Source organism: Theropithecus gelada, chromosome 5 (assembly GCF_003255815.1).
Source record: "Theropithecus gelada isolate Dixy chromosome 5, Tgel_1.0, whole genome shotgun sequence".
In the NCBI taxonomy this organism is placed as follows: domain Eukaryota; kingdom Metazoa; phylum Chordata; class Mammalia; order Primates; family Cercopithecidae; genus Theropithecus; species Theropithecus gelada.
The window spans coordinates 66,551,532-66,575,434 of record NC_037672.1 but is presented as its reverse complement, the minus strand read 5'-3'; the positions used below and the strand labels follow the sequence as shown (position 1 = coordinate 66,575,434).

General features: G+C 36.5%; 1 protein-coding gene across 5 annotated transcripts in view; it reads right to left on the bottom strand.

Moving 5' to 3' along the window:
- Nucleotides 1-9,592: 9,592 nt before the first annotated feature.
- Nucleotides 9,593-23,903, bottom strand: part of RCHY1 (ring finger and CHY zinc finger domain containing 1) — a 43,133-nt gene continuing 28,822 nt past the window's right edge. For 2 of the 5 annotated variants that reach the window (XM_025385178.1, XM_025385177.1), the window contains 5 exons: nucleotides 22,172-22,216; nucleotides 22,007-22,065; nucleotides 21,894-21,920; nucleotides 20,868-20,988; nucleotides 9,627-13,120 (listed from right to left, as the gene is read on the bottom strand). In XM_025385178.1, coding sequence (XP_025240963.1) covers nucleotides 12,992-13,120; nucleotides 20,868-20,988; nucleotides 21,894-21,920; nucleotides 22,007-22,065; nucleotides 22,172-22,216 — 381 coding nt within the window. In that variant the 3' untranslated portion in view covers nucleotides 9,627-12,991. Of the gene's footprint in view, nucleotides 13,121-20,867; nucleotides 20,989-21,893; nucleotides 21,921-22,006; nucleotides 22,066-22,171; nucleotides 22,217-23,903 lie in introns of all 5 variants that reach the window. The other 3 variants (XM_025385175.1, XM_025385176.1, XM_025385179.1) reach the window with 3 other exon arrangements.

Below are 23,903 nucleotides of genomic sequence, written 5' to 3'. Positions count from 1 at the left end.
GTTAGATGGACAGAACTTGAACCTCTGTTTCCATAGTCCAAGCCATTTCTATTATATCAAGCTGCCCATGCAACAATTAATGATGTTGGGCAACTACCATAGTTGTTTCTGACTCCTCCCCTGAAATTTTAGACTAGCCTAGAAGCCAAATGTTTATACAAATACACCTAGATTGTGATGCTACTGTAACACTAGAAGTACAGCTTGGGAAGGATACATCTCCTACTTACTGCAAGTTTTCTGTTCTTCTCTCATATTCCTGTTTCCCTGTTCCAATCCCAGACCATCTCTCTTGAGCTGTGTGTTTTGGCTAGGTGTTTCTCAAAAAGGACTACCCTATTTATACCAGCCTCCAAGGCATTCATATACAGAACCTTAAAGGATGATGATACAGAAAATAAAGAGAAACTCTTCCTTTGCAGACCTTCTAAGAAAGCTTGGGCAAGTAAATTGAAGTTTGCCAGGTGTCAGTTTGGCCAAGCAAAACCAGGGTGAGTTGGACTATAAGATCTCTAATTCCCTTCCAGCTTTAGAGTCTGTAATTCTATTATTTTTAATTAAATCCACTAATCTTCACAAAAAAGTAACCACAAAGAAATATATCAACTCATAAAGAGGTCAAAAGAGATAGATTAATTCTGATAAATACTGCCCTGTGCCTAGGACATCAATGTGATTTTTTTTTTAAGTGCACAGATTTACACTGGCTGGTATTACTTCATTCTTGAGATGACAGAGTGGAAGGCAGGCCTTGCCTGATGCCACAGTCAACCATCTCTGGAGGTCAGGTCAGTTTTAGAATCTATACCAGAAAGAGGTTATTTATCTCATGCTCCACAAGTTACCTTTGGCCCAGAGGCTTTGATTACCTTCTATCCATAGGATGCCAGGGCAATACTACGGTTGCATCAGGGTCTTTGGAGTGAAGGATTTCTCCATTTTCTTGACTCAGCTAATTGAACAGAAACGTCTTCCCCCTTTAGAAGTATTGGAAAGAAAGCCTCCCTCTTTCATGGCTCCACCATTCATCCCACCCCATCAGACAAGGGAGTAACTTGGCAAGATTTGGGGGAAAAGGCATTGCATATCCATGGTCTAGGCCCCTGTCTAGGATCTAGCCTTGCCCCAGGCAGCTGCAGTGCTTAGACTCACTCTTCCCTTCCCCAGGGTAGACCCTACCCTGTGGAGGAAGATCTTCAGTCAGTGACTATGTGGGTATGCTCAATTTATAGCAAGGAAGAGCAAACTCAATTTGGCCTTGGTTCCAAGCCACAATCTCTTTTCCAGCTTTATCATCAATATCTGACTCTCATATCTACTTCACAATTGATTCAGAACTTGATTCAGAACTCCAGAGGAGGATTATACCCCTTTAAAACTTTAAGAGAAGGTACTGATCATATTGAGTTCAATTATCAGTCACTGTACTAAGTGCTCTAAAGGAATTCAGAATTCAACAAAGGAGATTAGTGTGCAAATAATCTATGAAAGGCAGAATGTAATAAATGCCAGTCAGATTCAAGCAAATGCTGTTGGGATGCCAAGTAGGAGGTGGGGAGAGGGGATGAGGAACAATAGTCCAGGACAATCAGGATAGGTTTCCAAAAAAAACTTTTGATGTTGTAACCAGGCCCTGAGAGAAGACCCAGAACTGTACCTGCCTGTCAAGATTCTTCAGGCTCAGGCAGGCTCAGCTCCTCAGGGTCCCCACACGTTTGTAAAATATGAAGTCAATGGCCAAATTCCACCTAAGCCCATTCTACTGGCAATGGTTGGAATTACAGCAGCCTCTAGACAGGCTAAACTGTTTTTTGTCATTCTTATCTCATTCTGAATTCTCTGACTCTAGAAAAATAGAATATGTAAGTTGAGGAAAAGGACAGAGTGAAAATGGGACAGAATAGTTGGAAGCAGGTAGGTGATTACAAGAAGTTTTGACTCCAATTCGAACATATGTTGTTTGCCTCAGGAAAAATAAAAGTGCAACCAGACTGACACTCTGATCCTGATTAGAGGTTTACAAGATTAAATACTTGGCATGCCTAAAGGACAAAATCTGATCAAGAACGATTTTTTTTTTTTTTTTTTTTTTTTTGAGACGGAGTTTCGCTCTGCCGCCCAGGCTGGAGTGCAGTAGCCGGATCTCGGCTCACTGCAAGCTCCGCCTCCCGGGTTTACGCCGTTCTCCTGCCTCAGCCTCCCGAGCAGCTGGGACTACAGGCGCCCCCCACCTTGCCCGGCTAGTTTTTTGTTTTTTGTTTTGTTTTGGTTTTTTTGTATTTTTTTTTAGTAGAGACGGGGTTTCACAGTGTTAGCCAGGATGGTCTTGATCTCCTGACCTCGTGATCCGCCCGTCTCGGCCTCCCAAAGTGCTGGGATTACAGGCTTGAGCCACCGCGCCCGGCCAAGAACGATTCTTAATGAACTGGAAATAGCAGGCATTACACCAGGGATCTCGTGTATCACATATCACCGACTGGGCCTCTTTGCTAATTGACGTCTACAGAAATTTAAGCTTGACTACTTATTCTAAAATAGAGAATACATAAGTCACAGGTTTACACACCTCCCAAAGGTGGTACCTATGTGGCAGAACCAAGTCAAAAATTTATCAAGAGACTATTTCTAAAATCCCCTTACTTATTGAGCCACTTAACATGGATGTTAGAAATGAGTCAGTGCGCTCCTCTAGCACTTTCTATCAGACACATCCATTTCTCCTAGTGCAAGAACAACTTGAGGTCACTCATTATGTCTTACTCATTTTTTAATAACCCACCTCTGTGCATAATTGGTGCAAAATAAATGTTTGTTAAATGAAATAAGGGAATCAAACCACCAGATTCGAGCATGACTTAATTAATCCCTATGTGTCCTAGTTTGAGAAAGTGTGATAGCATCACATTTCAATCAGTATGTTCTAGATTAAACATTTCTGAATTTTTGTGCATGTGTGTACATACACTCACTCTTCTAATCACATCCTTACATATGGTGAAAACTTGGAACACATTATGTTTTATATCTCACTAGAAATTCAACAAATTCTTATTAGTATCTATAAAACAAGGTACTACAAGAGATGAAGGCTCCATCACTGTCCTCAAAAAGTAATAGGCTCTTTTTCTCATCCCCACTCCCACTGGGTTAGTGTCCTTCCACAGCCCACCTTAGTTCTCTTCACACTGTTATCTTCTGTGTTTGTCCTCCACAAGCCAATTGCCAGAGGGCTTTCAGGGTCACAATTGTAGCTCCGCCCTGCAGTTTTATCCAATGGTAAGCTTACATAAATTGTTTTTATACATTGTTGAAATGAGGAAGGGAATGGCAAAAATTGAACCACAATAAAGGAAATGGTTAAGTCCTTTATGACTGGTACAAAGTACTACAGAGTTTAGAAGAGAGGTTACAAAAGAATCTGGATATTAATTAACATTCATTATATAACATTCATTAACATTAACATTCCAAGCCACAGTCTCCTTTCACAATCAGGGATATAGGCCTGTAATTTTCTTTTCTTATAGTGTCCTTGTCTGGCTTTGGTATATCAGGGTAATGCTGGCCTCATAAAATGAGTTTGGAAGTATTTCCTATTCAATTTTTTGGAAGCGTTTGAGGATTGGTATTAGCTCTTCTTTAAATGTTTGGTAGAATTCCACTATGAAGTCATCTGGCCCTGGCTTTTCTTTGGTGGGAGACTAATTAGATTCTATGTCCTTACTTGCTGGTCTGCTCAGATTTTCTATTTCTTCCTGATTCAGTCTTGAATCAAGACTTGGTAAATTTTATGTTTCTAGGAATTTATCCATTTCTTCCAAGTTATCCAATTTGTAGGCATAGTTAGTAGTAATTGATAGTAAAGAAAGTAAACCCTGAGCTGGTCCATGAAGAATAGGCAGGTTTCTGGCCAGGCGCGGTGGCTCATGCCTGTAATCCCAGCACTTTGGGAGGCTGAGGGGGGTGTAATCCCAGCACTCTGGGAGGCTGAGGTCAGGAGTTCGAAACCAGCCTGGCCAACATGGTGAAACCCTGTCCCTACTAAAAATACAAAAGTTAGCCTGGCGTGGTGGCAGGTGCCTGTAATCCCAGCTGCTTGTGAGGCTGAGATGGAGAATCGCTTGAAACCAGAAGGCGGAGGTTGCAGTGAGCCAAGATTGCGTCACTGTACTCTAGCCTGGGCAAACAGTGAAACTCTGTCTCAAAGAAAAACAAACAAATAAAAACAAAAACAAAAAAAACAAAGAATAGGCAGGTTTCTAACAACCTTCCCTTAAGGAAAGTTAGTCCATGAGGGAAGCATATGTTCCAAGGTAAGGTGCAAAAATTAAGAGAAGGCATGTTTAAGAAATATACCTAAGGAAATAATGAAAAATAAAACTGAAAAGATTGGAACAATATTTGTAAAAACTTAACTAGAAATACCATTTGACCCAGCCATCCCATTACAGGGTATATACCCAAAGGATTATAAATCATGCTGCTATAAAGACACATGCACACGTATGTTTATTGCAGCACTATTCACAATAGCAAAGACTTGGAATCAACCCAAATGCCCATCAATGATAGACTGGATAAAGAAAATATGGCACATATACACCATGGAACACTATGCAGCCGTAAAAAAGGATGAGTTCATGTCCTTTGTAGGGACATGGATGAAGCTGGAAACCATCATTCTCATCAAACTATCGCAAGGACAAAAAACCAAACACCACATGTTCTCACTCATAGATGGGAATTGAACAATGAGAACACTTGGACATAGAAAGGAGAACATCACACACTGAGGCCTGTCGTGGGGTGGGGGAAAGGGGGCAGGATAGCATTAGCAGACATACCTAATGTAAATGATGAGTTAATGGGTGCAGCACACCAACATGGCACATGTATACATATGTAACAAATCTGAACGCTGTGCACATGTACCCTAGAGCTTAAAGTATAATAATAAATAAATAAGTAAATCTTAAAAATGAGGAATCTAGGCTTAGTCAGATATACAGTGGGGAACCTGTACATTATTTTGACCAAAACTGTAACACATTTAAGCTTAGGAAAAGTAATTTGGCAGGATGGATAATAAGGGAGACAGAAAGTGAAACTTAATGTAGGAAGACTAGTTTGGTATGAAAACAAAAGCAGATGTATAAGAACAAACAAAGGACAAAAGGCAGATCTGTCAATGTACTAACTGAACGTGAGGAAAAATTCACATGAAAATGACCATAGGAAAAAAGTTCGCTTAGCAAGAAATAAATTCAGATGAATACAATGCAAACAGCAAACATTTTAAATGAATTTAAGCAGAGATGATTACAGTAGCCCCTCTGTATCCATGGGTTTCACATCTATGGATTCAACCAACCATGGATAAAAGAAAAAACAACAACAACAACAACAAATCTACAAAGTTTCAAAAAGCAAAACTTGAATTTATCATGTGCTGATACTATGTTAAATCCACATAAATGAAGTGATGTGTAGGCACTGTATTAGGTATTATAAGTAATCTAGAGATTATTTCAAGTATACAGGAGGATGTCCATAGGTTATAGGCAAACACTACACCATTTTATATAAAAGACTTGAGCATTCACAGATTTTGGTATCCTCAGAGGGTCCTGGAACCAATCCCCACAGGTACCACGGGTCAACTGCATTTAAAGTGGCATCGGGTACTTTGAAAAATAAACAAAATTGATAAACCTTTATCCAGACTAAGAAAAAAAGAATGTTAAAATAAGTAAACTCAGAAAGAAAGTGGAGACACCATAACTGATACTACAAAATGCCAAGGATCATAAGAGACTATTATTAAAAATTATACATCTACAAGTTGGGTAACTCAGGAGAAATGGATAAATTCCTAGAAACAACCAACCTAGCAAGACTGAATCCAGAAGAAACAGAAAACCTGAACAAAGAAGAAGATTGAATGAATAATAAAAAACCTCCCATCAAACAAAAGCCCAAGATCAGATGGCTGCATGGCAGAATTCTACCAAACATTTAAAGAGGAACTAATACCAATCCTTCTCAAACTCTTCAAAAATTTTCAAGGAGGAATACTTCCAAACTCACTCTATGAGGCCAGAATTACCCTGATATGAAAACCTAACAAGGACACTACAAAAAAAGAAAAATTACAGGCCAATATCCCTGATAAACATCAATGCAAAAATCTTCAACAAAATACCAGCAAACTAAATTCAACAGCATATTAAACAGATCATTCACCATGATCAAGTGGGATTTATCCCTGGTATGCAAGAATGGACCAACACATGCAAATCAATAAATATAACATACCATATTAACAGAGTGCAGAACAAAAACCATTTGATCATTTCAATAGATGCAGAAAAAGTATTTGAAAAACTCAGCATCATTTCATTGTAAAAACACTCAACAAATTAGGCATTGAGGGAACATACCTCAACACAATTAAGGCCATATATGAAAAACCCACAGCTAACCTCATATTCAATAGTGAAAAGCTGAAAGCTTGTCTTCTAAGATCAGGAACAAGACAAAGATGGTCACTCTAACCACTTCTATTCAACACAGTACTGGAAGTTCTAGCCAGAGTAATTACATAAGAAAAAGAAATAAAATGCAATAAAATGCATCCAAATAGGAAAGGAAGAAGTGAAACTGTTTGCTGATTACATGATCTTATATATAGAAAACCCTAAAGACTCCACCAAAAAGCTGTTAGAACTGATAAACAATTCAGTATTGCAGAATATAAAATTAGTAGCATTTCCTTTTCTTTTTTTTTTTTTGAGATGGAGTCTCGCTCTTGTCACCAGGATGGAGTGCAGTGGAGCGATCTTGGCTCACTGCAACCTCTGCCTCCCGGGTTCCAGCAATTTTCCTGCCTCAGCCTCCTGAGTAGCTGGGATTACAGGCGCCCACCACCACGCCAGGCTAATTTTTGTATTTTTAGTAGAGACGGGGTTTCACCAAGTTGGCCAGGATGGTCTCGATCTCTTGACCTCGTGATCCACCCGCCTCGGCCTCCCAAAGTGCTGGAATTACATGCGTGAGTCATTGCGCCTGGCCCTAAAATTAGTAGCATTTCTTTACACTGACAAGGAACTATTGAAAAAGTAAGAAATCAATCTAATTCTCAATAGCATCAAAAAATACTTAGGAGTAAACTGAATCAAATAAGTGCAAGATCTGTATACTGAAACTATAAAACACTGATGAAAGAAATAGTAGACAACATAGATGAAAAGGTATCCTGTGTTCCTGGATTGGAAGAATATTGTTGTAATAGTCCGTTCTTGCATTGCTATAAAGAAATACCTAAAAAGGGTAATTCATAAAGAAAAGAGGCTTAATTGGCTCATGGTTCTGCAGGTTGTACAGGAAATGTGATGCTGGCATCTGCTTCTTCGGAGGCCTCAGGAAACTTTCAATCATAGCAGGAGGTGAAGGAAAAGCAGGCACATCTTACGTGGCTAGAGCAGAAGGAAGGAGGGTGGGGAGGTGCCACACACTTTTAAATGGCCAGATCTCATGAGAACTCTATCACAAGCACCAAAGGCGGAAATCCCCCCCATGATCCAGTCACCTCCCACCAGGCCCAACATCCACACTGAGGATTCCAATAGAATATGAGATTTGGGTGGGGACACAGATCCAAACCATAGCCATGGTTAAAATGTCCATACTAGTCAAAACAATCTACAGGTTTAATCCAATCCCTGTAGTGTGAGGTCCCCCACAAGGTTGCTTAAGGGTATATGTCCACTGCCCAAATCCTGAAGGTTGGGCAATGAGCCAACACCATGGTGTCCAGGCGAGGAGCAGGTGTCCCTGAGAATCTAAATATTCTAGAGAGTATCTGAGAACATACCAAGAAATACAGTCTCATTGCTCAAACACAACAGGCAAAGAGCCAGGAAATTAGCTTAACAGCAGTTTAGAGATGGGAAGTGGCACAGAGCTCTAGTGGTGTCCTGTTGCCATCCAAGACTCCCCTGTAAATAAGTCCTAATAAACTCATCTGCTCCTCAAGCTGGACTTGTCGTCATTCCTTGGTCTCTCGGCTTCTTCCCACTTTCAGTTGGGACATCATAGTCCCAGGTTTTTCTCATAACAACCCCTATCAAAATTCCAATGTCATTTTCCACAGAAATAGAAGTAACAATACTATAATTTATATGGTACCAGAGAAGACCTGAATAGCCAAAGCAATCTTAAACAAAAGGAACAAAGTTGGAGGCATCACACTACCTAACTTCAAAATCTATTATAAAACGATAGTAATCAAAACAGCATGGTACTGGCATAAAAACAGGTATGCTGACTAGTAGGAGAGCCCAGAAATAAACCAACACACCTATAGTCAATTGACTTCCAATAAATATGCCAACACTAACAATGAAACCAGTCTCTTCAATAAATGGTGTTGGTAAAACTGAATATACACATGCAGAAGAATGAAATTGGATCCTTATCTCACACCACATATAAAAATCAACTCAAAATTGTTTAAAAACTTAAGCATAAGACCTGAAACTATAAAACTATGAGAACAAAACATAGGGGAAATGCTCCACAACACTGGTCTGGGCAAAGATTTCTTGGATGTAACCCCAAGAACACAGACAACAAAAATACATGGGGCTGCATCAAACTAAAAACCTTCTGCATAGTGAAAGGAATGATAGAATGAAGGCACAACCCATGAATTCAAAGAAAATATTTATAAATCATACATCTGATAAGGGGCTAATATCCAAAATACATAAGGTACTCAAACCACAAATAAGAAAATGAACTCAATTTAAAAATGGGCAAAGGATGTAAACAGACGTTCCTAAAAAAGATACAAATGACCAACAAATATATGAAAAGATGCTCATCATCACTAATCAGAAAAATGCGAATGAACACAAGATATCACCTTACACCTGCTAGAGTGACTATTATCAAAATGATAAAAGTGTTGACAGGGTGTGGAGAAAAGGGAACACTTGCGCACTGTTGGTGGGAATGTAAATTAAAACAGCCAGTATTAAAATCAGTATGGAGACAGAAAACTAAAAATAGAATTACCATATGATCCAGCAATCCCACTTCTGGATATATAGCTAAAGGAACTGAAGTCAGTGTGTCAAAGAGGTATCTGCACCACCATGTTCACTGCAGCATTATTCACAACAGCTAAGATATGGAAGCAACCTTAATGTCAATCATCATATGAATGAAAACAAAATGTGGCATATATACTCAACGGAATACTATTCAGCCCTATAAAAGAAAGAAATCCTGTCACTTGTGACAGGAACCTGGAAGACATTATACCACATGAAATAACCCAGGCACAAAAAGGTAAATACTATGTGACCTCAGCTATCTGTGCAAGCTAAAAAAAGGTGAACTCATAGAAGTAGAATACCAGAGGCTGGGAGACAGGGGTGGGTGGGAAAAGGGGAGATGCTGATCAAAAGGTACAAATATCAGTTAGACAAGAGGAATAAACTTTACTGCTCGATTACACAGAATGGTGAGTATAATAAATAATGCATTATACATTTCAAAAATATTAAGAGTAGATTTTAAGTGTCGATTTTTTACCACAAAAAATCGTATGAGGCAATAAATTTATTACATTGATTTAATCATTCTACAATGTAAACATATATCAAAACATCACATTGTACTCCATATATATAATATATACAATCATCAATTAAAATTTTAATAACACAAAGGAAAAAAGAAAAATAAAGTGGCATAGTTTTGAACAACTCCCATTTAAAATTAATTCATTTCAAATTAAACTATTCAACTAGTGAATACCTATTAAGTGCCAGGCACTTACAAAATAAGTTGGCTCTTTAGTACTTAGTAAATTTATTTTGATGCATGACCAAAATAAAAGGGAAATTTAACATGTATATAATATGAAAATAGATTTTGGTGAAGAAATAAAAACTGAGTTTGATTTTAAAACCTATGACACTATAAACAAACTACTACTTCAAACATAAGCTAAAGTTAATTCATACAGAGTTCTATGTACTAGTTAAGAAGACCCCAGAAACTAAGAAATGAACAACTTGATATACACTTATTTTTTTCATACATATGTCTTTAATAATAAAAAAAGCTGAGATGCTATGCACCAAAAAATTCATAAAGGTATTGTTATTTTACTTTTTTCAAAAATAATAAACATAAACTATAGATACAAATTCTGTGGCAGGGCAACCTGACTCATTTCAGGGACAGATAATTCTAGTGTACTTAAGATCTAAGTATTTAACATTCCTGTAAGCATTATAAAAAGAACAGGAAAAGAAGAGTGAAGTTATCTGTTCAAATGTTAACAGTAGTTATCTCTGGAAGAAAGGATTGTTCAGAGTTTTTTACCTTCTTTCTTACAGAGGTACAACCTATATTTATGAAATCAGAAAAAGTATTTAAGAGTAAGATTATGCATTTTAAGTATTGCATACGGAATGGTAAGGGACGTAGATTTTATTCTGATTGTGAATGAGAATTGTTGAAGGATTTTCATCATCAAGTTGGCATGTCATGAACAAATACTTGAAGCAACCCTGGGTACGGAAGCCTAGAGACTTTGAGCGCATTTGAAAATTGCTTCAACTACATGACTGGATAGCATGAATGAGTGACTGCATAAGTATTCTGCATTATTTTGGACATGTTTGGATCCAGAGTTAAAGAAACAATCAGATTGTGAAATAAGACTTTCTAACTAGAGTCACCTAAAAATTAAAGGTTAATCTATCAAATCACGAGCTCTTCAATGATATAGATGACTAGCTGTGAGGGGTATTTTAGCAAAATGGAAGTTTAGGTCAAAAGCAATGTGGTAAAAGTGGGTTTGGAGTCACAGACTTGGATCTGATTCCCAATTCCAACACACAGTGTCTGTTATTTACTCCCAACATGTCATTTTAACCTCTAAACCTCAGCTTTCTTATCTATGAGGACAACACTTACACCACAGAATCACTGTAGTAATTAATGCTAATGCATGACCCTAGCACATAGATGTTGAAAACAGAAGAGCCTTATTATTATACACTCACTCCTATTTAAAGATCCAATGATTCAATGATTAAAAGCAATAACATGATTGGTTTGGCAGAATACCAAACATAAAAAGTAGTACATCTGGACCAAGCACAGTGGCTCATGCCTGTAATCCTAGCCCTTGGGAGGCCGAGAGAGGAGAACTGCTTGAGCCCAGAAGTTCAAGACCAGCCTGGACAATACACTGAGACTCTGTTTCTACAATTAAAAATTAGCTGGGCATGATGGCACACACCTATAGTCCCAGCTACTCTGGAGGCTGAGGTGGAAGGATCAGTTCAGCCCAGGAAGTCAAGGCTGCAGTGAGCTATGATCACTTCACTGCACTCTAGCCTAAATGACAGAGCAAAACCACTTCAAAAAAAAGTATCAGATCTGGAAAACTAGTCTTTCCTTATCTGTATACTAATTGGTAATACCTAGGAACATCCTTTCCCAAATCAAGATCAGCACTGCTGCTCTGGCCAGGCCAAGGAAACAGATGAAGGGAAAGAACCTAAGAGTAGAATACAGAAGACAAGAAGGTGAGATAGAATAAAGATCTGAGCCCCAAACTGCTGCCTTTATCCAGGTGAATAAATTTCAACAAAAGAAGAAATAAATGTGCCCAAACTCTTAGGCTTTCTAGTTAAGAGGCTAACTTCCGTATTCACAGAAGATTCAAATAGCTCAAAGTTGGAAATACAACTGATGCTCAATAGGTACTTATCAACTGATATGTGTACATTTTACTTCCTAGCCTAATGTAAGCTATTATGGAGATACTACTGTCAAAGTTGGCTCGATCATCAAACATATTTGTTAACTTTGTTCCTGAATTAAGAGGTATATTTAATTCCATTACATGAGCCCAAAAAAGTATTATGAAATCAGAGATCTTGCCAGGAATATCCCATGCCCTTCCCACTCATCCATCCCCTATTTTCACATGCTTAGGGAAGACATATTCCATTCATTTACAATATACTCCTTGCATAAAGGAAAATGAGTACATTGATCAAATATGATGAACACCAGAATGTACTGCTGTTGTAAGGACAAGGACTTTTATCTTTATTGTCCACTGTTGTCTCTACAGCATCTAGAAACATATCTGCCACATAGCAGTTGCTCAATAAATACTTGCTAAATAAATGAATAAATGAATGACTCTTTGAAGAAATAATTTTGGGCAACCTAAAAAAACTGTTTTCAATGTTGATGTTTTTATTAAGACTTTGGAAGAGTCTTATTATTTTACATAATAATTTTCCCAACTACTTTTACAGAATACCTCAAAAGAAAGAAAATTTATTTTACATTATAGAGCTGATGATACTGCCCTAGTTGAGCCAAACATAGAAAACTCTGGAAAAAACTTACTATAAAACACTGTTTCAATATAATTTTATTAGCCATTATTACATCAAAATTCACATTTAGAGGATCCAGAGGACTGTCTTAGAAAATTCTAGAGCATATTTAATTAGGTTTTAACAGTAAGGGAGAACTTACTATAGCACAGCCCTTAAAAAGTCAAGAATACTACTGAGAATTAAGTGCAGTTCTATCAAGAACTAGAAATGAACTGCGTGCATAGTGCCACCTAAAGCAAAATTTCATGAAAACATAATACACTTCTATGAATGTATCAGTGGCGAACATCATTGGCTTCCAAAAAATTGACACTAAAGGAATTTCCAATCAAAACATAAGCACAGTGGCTTTCATTCAATATAGAGCTATGATAATTCTATCAAGAGACCCTGAATCCTTAAGTACTTGTAATATGATTTTATGCTGTGACACTAGTACAAAACACATCAACTCTAATGCATAGATGATGACACATGATAACACGATACCAAGGAAAGCCTTTTTCTATATCAGAAAATGCCAACTTCTCCAGTACTGCATAGGGTCGTCATTGCTGATCCAGTGAAATTCTACGTCCTCCAGCTTGAGCAGTATTGTAGGATTCACAAATCTTACATTTCATGCCTAATATATGAAACTGAACAGTGGATCGTCCATTACAGTCATTGCAGAGAATCTGAAAAGAGATTAATTCAAATTAAGTGTTTTAAACCTTATAAATACAAGTAGCATTGTCTGCTCAGAATAATCCCTTGAAAACCATATTAAATATGTGAAAATACGTACATAAGTCTAAACATTTTCAAAAGTAGAAATTTCTTTTTAGTTTTTCACTGAAAACTCTAAAAGGCTATTAAGGTGGTTCTGCGTTCAGAAAGTGAAAAGGCAGATTTGAGCAAAAAAAAAAAAAAAAAGCTTGTTTTAAAATAGTTTCCAAATATTAAATAGTATAAATAGTACAAGCAAGAAAATTAACCTAGGTATAATTAGATCAATACCTGATACTTACAATTCAAAATAGCAACATGATTTCATTATTTTTCAGTCAAAAATATATCTTAGTTAATAAAACCAAAATTTTTACACAAATAATATTTTTGTTTATTTTTTAGGTTTAGTATACCGTTCCCTGTCTTCTCTGCCTTAGGAATGAATTAGATTGCAAAAAGAGTAGTTCCTAAAATTGAGTAAATAGAGGCTCTTCGCTCATCCCTACAGTAACAATAAGATGCTGTTTAAGAATTAATTTCTTCTAGTGCTAAGTAAGAACCTGAAAAATAACAAAGGTGTTAACCTGAAAATCAATACATTACTATGCAAGAAAAGCACTCACTTTTGAATAGTCACACTATAATAAGCAGAAAATTTCCAAATTTGCGCTAAATTATAATTTGGAAAATAATTCTTTAAAAAATACGATCTAAATATGTATTAGTGGTTGCCTAGGCCTGGGGCATTAGGGAATGACTGCTAATGGGTACGAGCGTTTCCTTTTTAGGATGATAAAAATGTTCTAAAATTGTGCTGATGTTTGCATAACTACATGAATATTTTTAAAAGCACCTAATTGTACAATTTAAATGAATGAGCTGTATAATATGTGAATTGTACCTTAATGAAGCCATTATTTCGAAAAATTATCTACATGGAACATAGCACACTTCAGTCTCTAGTCAATCACATGATTATCGGTTAGTATTCTAAAAGTTATTTTTCATTGCCCTAACAATTATCCACATGAATTATGAAACACTCCAGTGTAAATAAAACAAAAAATAATTTTCATCTGGCTTTGCTACGTGGTTTTTATCCTTGTATGCTGAAGTATCTGAAGATGTTCAGAAAATGTGTAATATAACCAAAAATTATCTAGCCAGAAAACTAGGCTTTCCCATTCTGATCTAAAACTCAATACTAGGGCTGAGGAGAGACAGCAACACATCTTACTTAAAGGAAAAAAGATGATCACTCTCCATAAGACAAAAGGCACAGAAACAACCCTTTAAGCTTTAGTTTGCAGGCTAATTGCAACCAAATACAGTCAGTCAAGACCCTCTGAATCTATTCTGGTTCAGGGCTGCCTGATTCACAAATTGTTTCTCAATTAAGTTCTGTTAAATTTAATTTGTGTAAGGTTTTTCTTCAAACAGCTGACATCAGAAGTGGGATTTGAAGTAGAGCTTGTAGTGACCTCCAAGCGCACCAAGGGACCCAGTAAGGTACCATTAGGCCCTTTGTGTCCACTGCTCTCTCGCAGCCATAAGGAAACATGGTAAGTTCTCAGATTCTAAAACTCCGCGGATTTGTGTTTTGACCTATCCAAGTTTTTTTGAACACATTTTTCATCTGAACTGGATTCAGAAGTCGCAGCAAAAACCGGACTGGGTCCAGGATCCAGCTGCCTTGGAGCTAGCTAAAGGCCTCTTATGTCTGACTGGGTCAGGCAGAAGCACAGTAAATGGTAAAACAGCAGGGGGTGCAAACTGGCTTTTGGAAATTCACAGGGTTTTTTGTGTCCTGCCCTCTTCAATTCTTCTTGTACACTTAAGTAGGGAAAAAATCACCGGTTAAGCTTACCAAGGAAATATGAGAGCCAAAGCCAAGATTCAAGGTAAAAACGGGATCCTTAATTTCTGAAGAACTGAGCAATCTACCTTCTGGTTCTGCCTACAAGTGTAAGTATTAGGCCCCAGAAGCAGCAAACACTTTTTAAACATTTTATGGAAGGATAAAATGCCATTTGCTTATAGAAATGGCAAAACCTTACTAAAGGTAATTTAAAATTATAATGGAACGTCACAAATGAACACTTAAAACTATACGTTAAGAAGTGCATTTGATGATGACCATAAGGAGCTGTTAAAAATCAAACAAACAAAAAGAAAAAGTGCATTTGAAAATGAGGGCTCCCAAATTAGACTCATCTAAAAATGCCTATTGAGTGAAACTTCTAAAAATATTTCAATATTTTTATTGCCTTAAAAAAAAAAAAGACTTTTAAAAGGCAAATAAAAAGCTTAACTGATAAGAGAAATTAAATCTACTAGCCTTTTGGCTTAGTTACTATACTGCCCTGAAGGCTAAAAAAAAAGATAGCCTGGATAAAATGTTTATAAAATATAGGCCCTCAGGTAAAGCAGACTTGCTTTTTTTTTCAGATCTATCCATACTGCGCGCAGGCATGGACATGGACACTAAAATACTTCTGTTTAATTTTTGAGTAAACTGCAAACAATAAAAAAGAATGCTTTCTTTCCCCTACTCTCTTAGTGGGCTCCACCCTAAACTCAGTAATTTTAGCTAAGAAACAGTAAATTTTTAAAAACCATCTATGGAACTAAAATGTACCTATCCAGCATTTAACTGACTATACAGAAGGCTATCCTGAAACCCTTTTGGTAAAATCAATTTATATCTATAAAGGAAATTTCCATTTGTAAAGGTGTCTGTCTGTGTACATTAGGAACTCTTATCACTGTTTTAAATTTACATAGTCATACCTTTGTTTAAGGTGATTTTCTGGCCATCTTGTCGTAACTTTTACACCATTTTTTCCTTGGTTTGAGCAAATGAGGCACAATATTTACATCTAAAGTCTTAGCTCTATGCTTTAGAGATATAAATTTTCTACCTTGTTTGACCTAAGAGTTGGTCCTTTAGAAATGCATATTTAGGCCGGCGCGGTGGCTCAAGCCTGTAATCCCAGCACTTTGGGAGGCCGAGACGGGCGGATCACGAGGTCAGGAGATCAAGACCATCCGGGCTAACACGGTGAAACCCCGTCTCTACTAAAAATACAAAAAATTAGCCGGGCGTGGTGGCGGGCGCCTGTAGTCCCAGCTACTCGGGAGGCTGAGGCAGGAGAATGGCGTAAACCCGGGAGGCGGAGCTTGCAGTGAGCTGAGATCCTGCCACTGTACTCCAGCCTGGGTGACAGAGCGAGACTCCGTCTCAAAAAAAAAAAAAAAAAAGAAATGCATATTTAGGGCTGCCTAGCTAACATGATAGTCTGAATGGGGAATAGCAAAACTATTTAAAAGCCCGCAAATGAAAATCCTTTAGGAAAGCTCTAAGATCTGCTTCTGCCTGTGTCTGTATTCCTACAGGTGTTACGTATATGTGATAACATTTGGTAAATAAAGCCAGTTTTTATACTGTTAGTAAAATAAGAGTGGCTTCAGAGGTGTCTGTTGAATATAATTCAACACTTGCTTGATTTGACTGTGACCTTGTTTTGGGTTTTGAACCTCTAGATTCTGAAGTCTGGCTAAGTGAGGCCTGGGTACATGTTCTCAGTGCCTAGACCTGTAGCTACAAGGCAGAATCAAGCCCACTAAAGCGTCTTCTTCCCTGCCTTAGCTTTGCCTCCTGGCTAATCAAGCCCACTAGGGCTTCTTCTTCCCTGCCTTAGCTTTGCCTCCTGGCTATTCTGCGAGGGGTTCCATCCTCCAGGCATCATCTTTACAGCTCTGTCTTCTGTTCAAAGCTCTATAAGTGGTATGTAAATTCAAGACTCAGCCAGGCTCTGCCCTTCATAGCCTCCTGGTTGACATATGACTACTTGAGACTCAAGATGACTGGGAAAACATTAGGGAGGGTACACCTGTGTCCTAATTTCAAATTTCTTTTCAGTAATTTAAAATCTTATATGTTTAAGTAATCATAAAACTTTTAAGTCATTTGTAAGTTAAAATGCTAAAACATTAATTATAAGTTTATATACTTTGGCATCTTATTTTTATATAGCATAGAAAAGCTAAATATATTTAGATATCTTAATAAATAATAATTTAAGGAAACATCCTTCCAAAAAATTAAAATGGCTTCCATCTATAAATACTGATACAAAACAGTTCAAAATTACTTCCTAAGGTTTTCACTGGAAATTAGGATTACTAAGAGTTGAAACTGTAGTTAATATATGTAACTAAAACTACTAGATGTAAGAAAAACAATTCCCTATATGGAGTATAAAAACAAGCAAGATATACTTTTGGTGAGAAAAGTTGCCAAGGCATGTGTTTAAAAAAAATTTAGCTTTAGGAGGCCAAGGTGGGCAGATCACAAGGTCAGGAGTTCGAGACCAGCCTGGCTAATATGATGAAACCCTGTCTCTACTAAAAGTACAAAAATTATTCGGGTATGGTGCTGTATGCTTGTAGTCCCAGCTACTCAGGAGGCTGAGGCAGAAGAATTGCTTAAACCCTGGAGGCAGAGGTTGCAGTGAGCCAAGATTGCTCCACTGTACTCCAGCCTAGGTGACAGAGCAAGACTCTGTCTCAAAAAAAAAAAAAATTTTTTTTTGGTCTAGTTTGAAGTTACTTAATGGTTGTTTCAAACTGAAGGAATAAAAAAGTGTAGATTAAAATACAGAACGTTCAAAAGAAAGAATTTTAAAAGTTTATAAGGGAATATAAAAGATTTATGGAAATCTTATGTGGTAAAAAAACTGACAGATTGGATGGATTTGTTTATAAGGTTTTATTAAAATTAGCTTTAGTCCTAATAATACAAAGGTAAAATCTGGTTTCTCTCTTGAACAAAGATTTCATGTAGTATTAATAAGACAGTAAAATATTTTTGTTTACTTTTTGAGTAAACTTCAAACAATAAAAAGAAGAGACAAGGCGAAACAGATTTTGTCTCATGCTGTCTCAGGACTTTTGGTTGTTTAGAAAACTGAGTTTCAAAGAGTAAATGTTTTCACTTTTTAAAACCTGTTAATTCTCATATTGGCTATACAAATGACTATTATTTTATAGTGACTTATGATTCTATTTTGGTCAAGTGTTTTAAATCTTCAACACACTTGACAAGCTTCCCAAAACCAAATTTCAACTTCAAAATTAAGTCTTTTTTTTTTTTGACCTCTAACTTTGGCATGCTACAAAGGGCCCCTGCAGCATCCTAAGAGAGAAAAAAGGATTATTTGATCTGTTAAATTACATAAGAAGCATTGTCAGATAAGAAATGATATTTAACTTTTCTGTTATATTTTTATTAAGATTTATTCCAAGATTATATGATTCTAAAATTCTTTATGTCTGAGCATGTTCTATCAGTCTTGATTATGGTTATTGTGTTATTGCAGGCCACAGAAATAACCAAATTTCCTTGTCAATCATGTCTTTATAACCATTTTAAGTTGTTTCCACCGTTAACTGCTTAATTCTGATGCAGTTTCTCTGAAAACATCACAAGCAAGCAAAATCCTACAGTTCTGTGTCTTCAAGGAGGTTCATGAAAGGATGAATAGGACCCTGACAAGCTCTCTTAAATACAGATTTCTGACAACTTTAGGACTTGGACCGGATAACAATTCCTAGAACTCTCTAATGGAGAGACTGACTGGTTTATAAAACTGCTAACCCAAGCAGGATAAAAATTAATTGAATACCAAGAAAATACTTGCCAGATTTTCACACTAAATCAGCCAGTACTGAAATTGTTTAGATTTCAATCAACTCCACAATCCAAGCCAAATTACCTATAATAACCCTTCAGTTATCAGTGGGAGGCACCTAATCTGGTATTTAAGAGGACACAAATCCAATGTTAAGTGTGGACTCATGGAGAACCTGGACAGCCCCCTGGCCCTTCCTAAATCCTTAAAGCTTCCATTATTAAAAGTTCTGCATTCCAGCTGGGCGAGGTGGCTCACTCCTATAATCCCAGCACTTTGGGAGGCCGAGGCAGGCGGATCATGAGGTCAGGAGTTTGAGACCAGCCTGGCCAACATGGCAAAACCCCAACTCTACTAAAAGTACAAAAATTAGCCAGGCATGGTGGCGGGCACCTGTAATCCCAGCTACTCGGGAGGCTGAGGCAGGAGAATCACTTGAACCTTGGAGGTGGAGGTTGCAGTAAGCCAAGATTATGCCACTGCACTCCAGCCTGCGCAACAAGGGCAAGACTCTGTCTCCAAAAAAAAAAAAGTTCTGCATTCCATGGCTCATCATGGAAAAGATAAAATAATCCAAATTTTATACAGATATATAAAATTTATATATATTGCTAAATTGCTAAAATAATTTGTGACCAATGTTTGCTTTGTTGAAACCATAATCCTAGGAAGACAATCAAAACTTCAAGTACATTTCTGCTACCTGATGGGTCATTATAGAGGGATTACATTCAACTGTCATTTTCAGTGCCTGTTTTCTGGTTGTATAGAAGGTATCCCATGCAAGAGGGTTAATTCTATTACAGTTAAAAGGTTATTATAAAATGTGTTTCTCTCATGGGACATTCCTAGAGAAATCTCCAGTGACAGAGGTACTTATTTCACTGGACAAGTTGTAAAATAGTTACATAAGATAGTACAAATACAATAGCATTAGACAAAACTAACTGAATTGACTGAATTGCCTTGGTTAAACATACTGCAGATTGATATTGCAGATTGATGGCAATCAGATCCATTTGAAGTGGAAAACATAAGTTGACCCCTTATGCAATAATCACTGGAAGGCCTATGCACCTAATAATAAATAGAATCTCATGCATCTTCCACTATCAAACTCTGATACGACTAAATGCTGCAAGGCTTTTATGCATTATGCCAAAGTACATTTTCATCAGGTAAAGAAAATTTTGATGGTCCAATGACTAAGAACAATCAAACCCTTCACAATCTAGAATCTGGAGATTGGGTCTTCTGAGAACAACATCAGAGAAAGACTGCCTTTCCCACGCACACTGCAGTAAATCTTCTGGACTTTGAACCTTAGGTTCATTATCTCACAATTCAGAAGGGACCCTCCACACTCTTGGAACTGGACACCCTTTAGAGACCTTAAGGTAAAGTTAACCAGGAAAGTTTTCTCCCAGAAGCAAGCGGCATTTTAGCGTGGACAGTTTTTTCCCAAGACCGTGAATCAAGACTTCTCTGTAATTATAACTCTTATCTCTCAATTTGTTCTTTGCTTATGATTCTGTGAACAACAGAAGTGAAAAAGGGGTCTCCTGTGTGCACTCGATAAAAATAAGTCTAAGATGGAATAAAAAGGGTAATAAACACTAAAAACCAAAACGTAATCTCAAAAATCAGCAAATATGTTCTCCTGAAATAAAATGTAAAATAATTAAAAATAAAATGTACTTAAAACCTCCCACCAGTGATCCAACCCTAGTCAGTTATATTACTGACTGACTCTGGCAAGTAATGTGTAAACAATTCAGAATAAAGTTTTTGCCTGCCATCTAGTGTTGGGAAAAACTACATAAAGGCATTCTTAAGACTTTTTTTTTCCTGATCTGAGCTACATATTTAACTAAAATTTAAAAATCATTTGTGCTTTCCATAATCATCACATTAGCATCTGTGTCAAACCAGTATTTTTTTTCTTTTTTGGCAAATTCAAGCAGGAGGGCAAAAATGAAGAGTGTCAACAAGGAATCTACGAAGTATTGATTCTACTCACATCCACAGTCATGTTCTGATATTCTGATGGCATAGGAGTCTGTGCTACTTCATCATCCAGCTGTCTCCAATACCTGGTCATATCTAAAGCAGAGTGCATACATAATGGACATCTGTAGCCTCTGAAAAAGATAAAAAGGTTATTTTCCAAACATTAAACAAAGAATATATTAATTCAGGTATACAAGAAGATGCAAGCTACATGAACCATTCAAAACAGGCATTTTCCTCTATTTCAAGATAATCTCTTAGGAACCTGGGAACTTTCACACTATACAGCTTTTAAATTAATTCCTGTATACTTATTTAAAACTAAGTCTTTTTCCTCAGTATTATAAAATGGAGAGTAATTAGTCCATATTCTTTGTAGAATATACTTCATATATTTTTACAAACTAATTAAGCTACTCCCTAGCTAAACAACCTTAATTTCTTAATACACTCATGCGAAGATACTGTATTTGTTAAAAATTATTCAGCTATTATTTCCGTTCTAAAAATTTGAAAAACAAAAATGCCCTCTCCCTAGCTCTTCAAATTTTTGCTCATCAATCTGTAGGACCAAAATACAGTCTCCTCTTTTCAATTATTTTCATCTAATTTTAATATCCTTTCCATTAATAAAGTCTTAGCTTTAATGATTGCTTCACCTACTTTCTTTTACTTCATTATACTTAGCCAATATAACAACCTAACAAATTTTCAGCAATATTTTTCGGCATTTTTACAACACTGTAACAGCATCCGGCAAAGACTGCTTCCTGGTATATATGGTCAGAAAAAAAAAGAGGTATCTATCTCAAATTGTGGGAGGAGACGAGGCTTAAGAGAAACATATAGCAAAGATGTAGTTCTATATCCAAGATGCTTTGTCCTGTTTTAACACTATTCATCTACCCTACCCATTTCAATATAAATATTGCCATGCCCAATACAGTATAAGTAACAACGTTTGTCCACCACCCCACACCACACACACAAAAAAATCAAACATCTTACAATTATTTTTAAAATCCCAAACACTCACTCTTTCAACATTTCTTCATAACACGTTCTGAAAGAAAATATAAGATTATTTTAGTAAAACAAAAACTGTCTCCACTATTCTCAAACATCATTGAGAAAAAAATGTTACTTTACCTATGTAAAAGATGTCCACATGGCAAGACATGAGCAACAACACGGGATGTGTGAATGTCCTGTAAAGGAAATAAATGTTAGTGCTTGTATGAAGACAATATAAACATCCAAGTATTTTGAATTCAAGAGCTGAGACTTCCAAAGTAAAAAATATTTTAAGCCTACCTCCAAACATATTGGACAATTCTGTCGGGACACATTTTCAATACACTGTTTAAAAGAGAAATTCACATTAACAAAAGCTTAACTAGATGAAAATGTCAGGTATAACAGTATTAATAATAAAAATTATCAAAATCAACTTACTAAAAATAATAGCTAACATTAATATATGCTTATATATCAGAAAAGTGTTTTTTAACAGTTATTTAAATCTCACACTATTTCAGGCTTGGCACATTACCTGATACAGTGAAAATAATAAACATTATTGAGATTACTTTCACTTCCACAGATAAGGAAAGTGACTTAGGAATTCAAGACACTCACCCAAGATCCAAAGATAATAAGATTTGGAACCTCTGCATATGATGTATGTTTTGCTCCAAAGCCAGTGACCTAAATTAGTAAGCTCAACTACTTACTAATAATATTGGTAATAATAATAGTTCATATTATTGAAATTTACTATATGCCATGTTCAGCACAGTACCTGTGTAAGATCAATTAAATCTCACAATCCTAGATGAAATAGGCTATGATTGTTATACCATTTTACAGTTGAAGCAGTGGAAGCCTAGAGAAGAACTTCCAAAGTCACAGTTAAACTGGCGCTCCAGTAGGCTAACTTCAGAGCCTGAGTTCTTAATTTGACAAGATTTAATGTCTGATTAAATGCAAGGAGGTAAGGGAAAGCACTGTGCCATGGAAGACTCCCGGGTTTTTAATGGAAGCACTTAATAGATGGCAGGACCACGTAGTAATACAGACAATAAAAGATAACTAAAAAACAACAAAACAAAAAAACCGTAACAAAAAAATAGGTATGTTTTTGAAAGATGACAGTATAGTGGGGAGATAAACCCTCAAAATAATAAGCTTAAGAGTAAGTTTAAAAATCTAGACTGTAATCCTAGCTCTGCTATTTACCAGTCCTTCAGATTTTAGACTAGCCACTGCTTTAGTCTTATGTTTCTTATTTATAAAATAAAATTAATACATATTTCATTTGATTCTAAAGTACATCTCACACATACATTTTAACATCCCTGCAATTACAACATATCTGATCATCAGTAGCATCTCTGAGTTGACGGAACACAAATGCTGAGGTGAGGATGCAATGAGTTAGTGTGTGCACACTCACACACACACTACACATGCTTTGGAAACCAGAACATCAGGGAAATGTAATCTATAAGATACTACTGACTCCTGGCTATCTCCACTAGCATAGCTTGCCATCACCACAAGCTCGAGTTTAAAAACCAAACTCAATCTTTTATCTTCAAAAAACTTACAATCTACTAATAAGTACCTTAAGTTGGGACTGAAAATCTTCAGAGTCATCTTTACTCCGCCTCACTCTTTTTCCTTAATACCATTACCACATCATGTATATTCATTATTCATCTCAATTTTCCTCACCACTTTACTATTTAGGCCAAGTTCTAGCTAATATTATATTTCTGCAATAACTTCTTATCCTTACCTTCTATCGAACCTACTATACTGCTAAGTAAATAATTTCAGTCTCTTTCCAATTAATGTCTATCTGTCTCTCTCTCTCTCTCTCAACAGCTACAATGTTGCTACTTACACTGTTCTCCCTTATCTGGAATTTCCTATACTTGAACAAGTATGATTTACACTTCACTTTACGCCAATCTTCCATTCTTTTAATTAAATTCTTGTAGTAGGTAGAATCAGTACTATAAATGTAATACTTTATTAGATT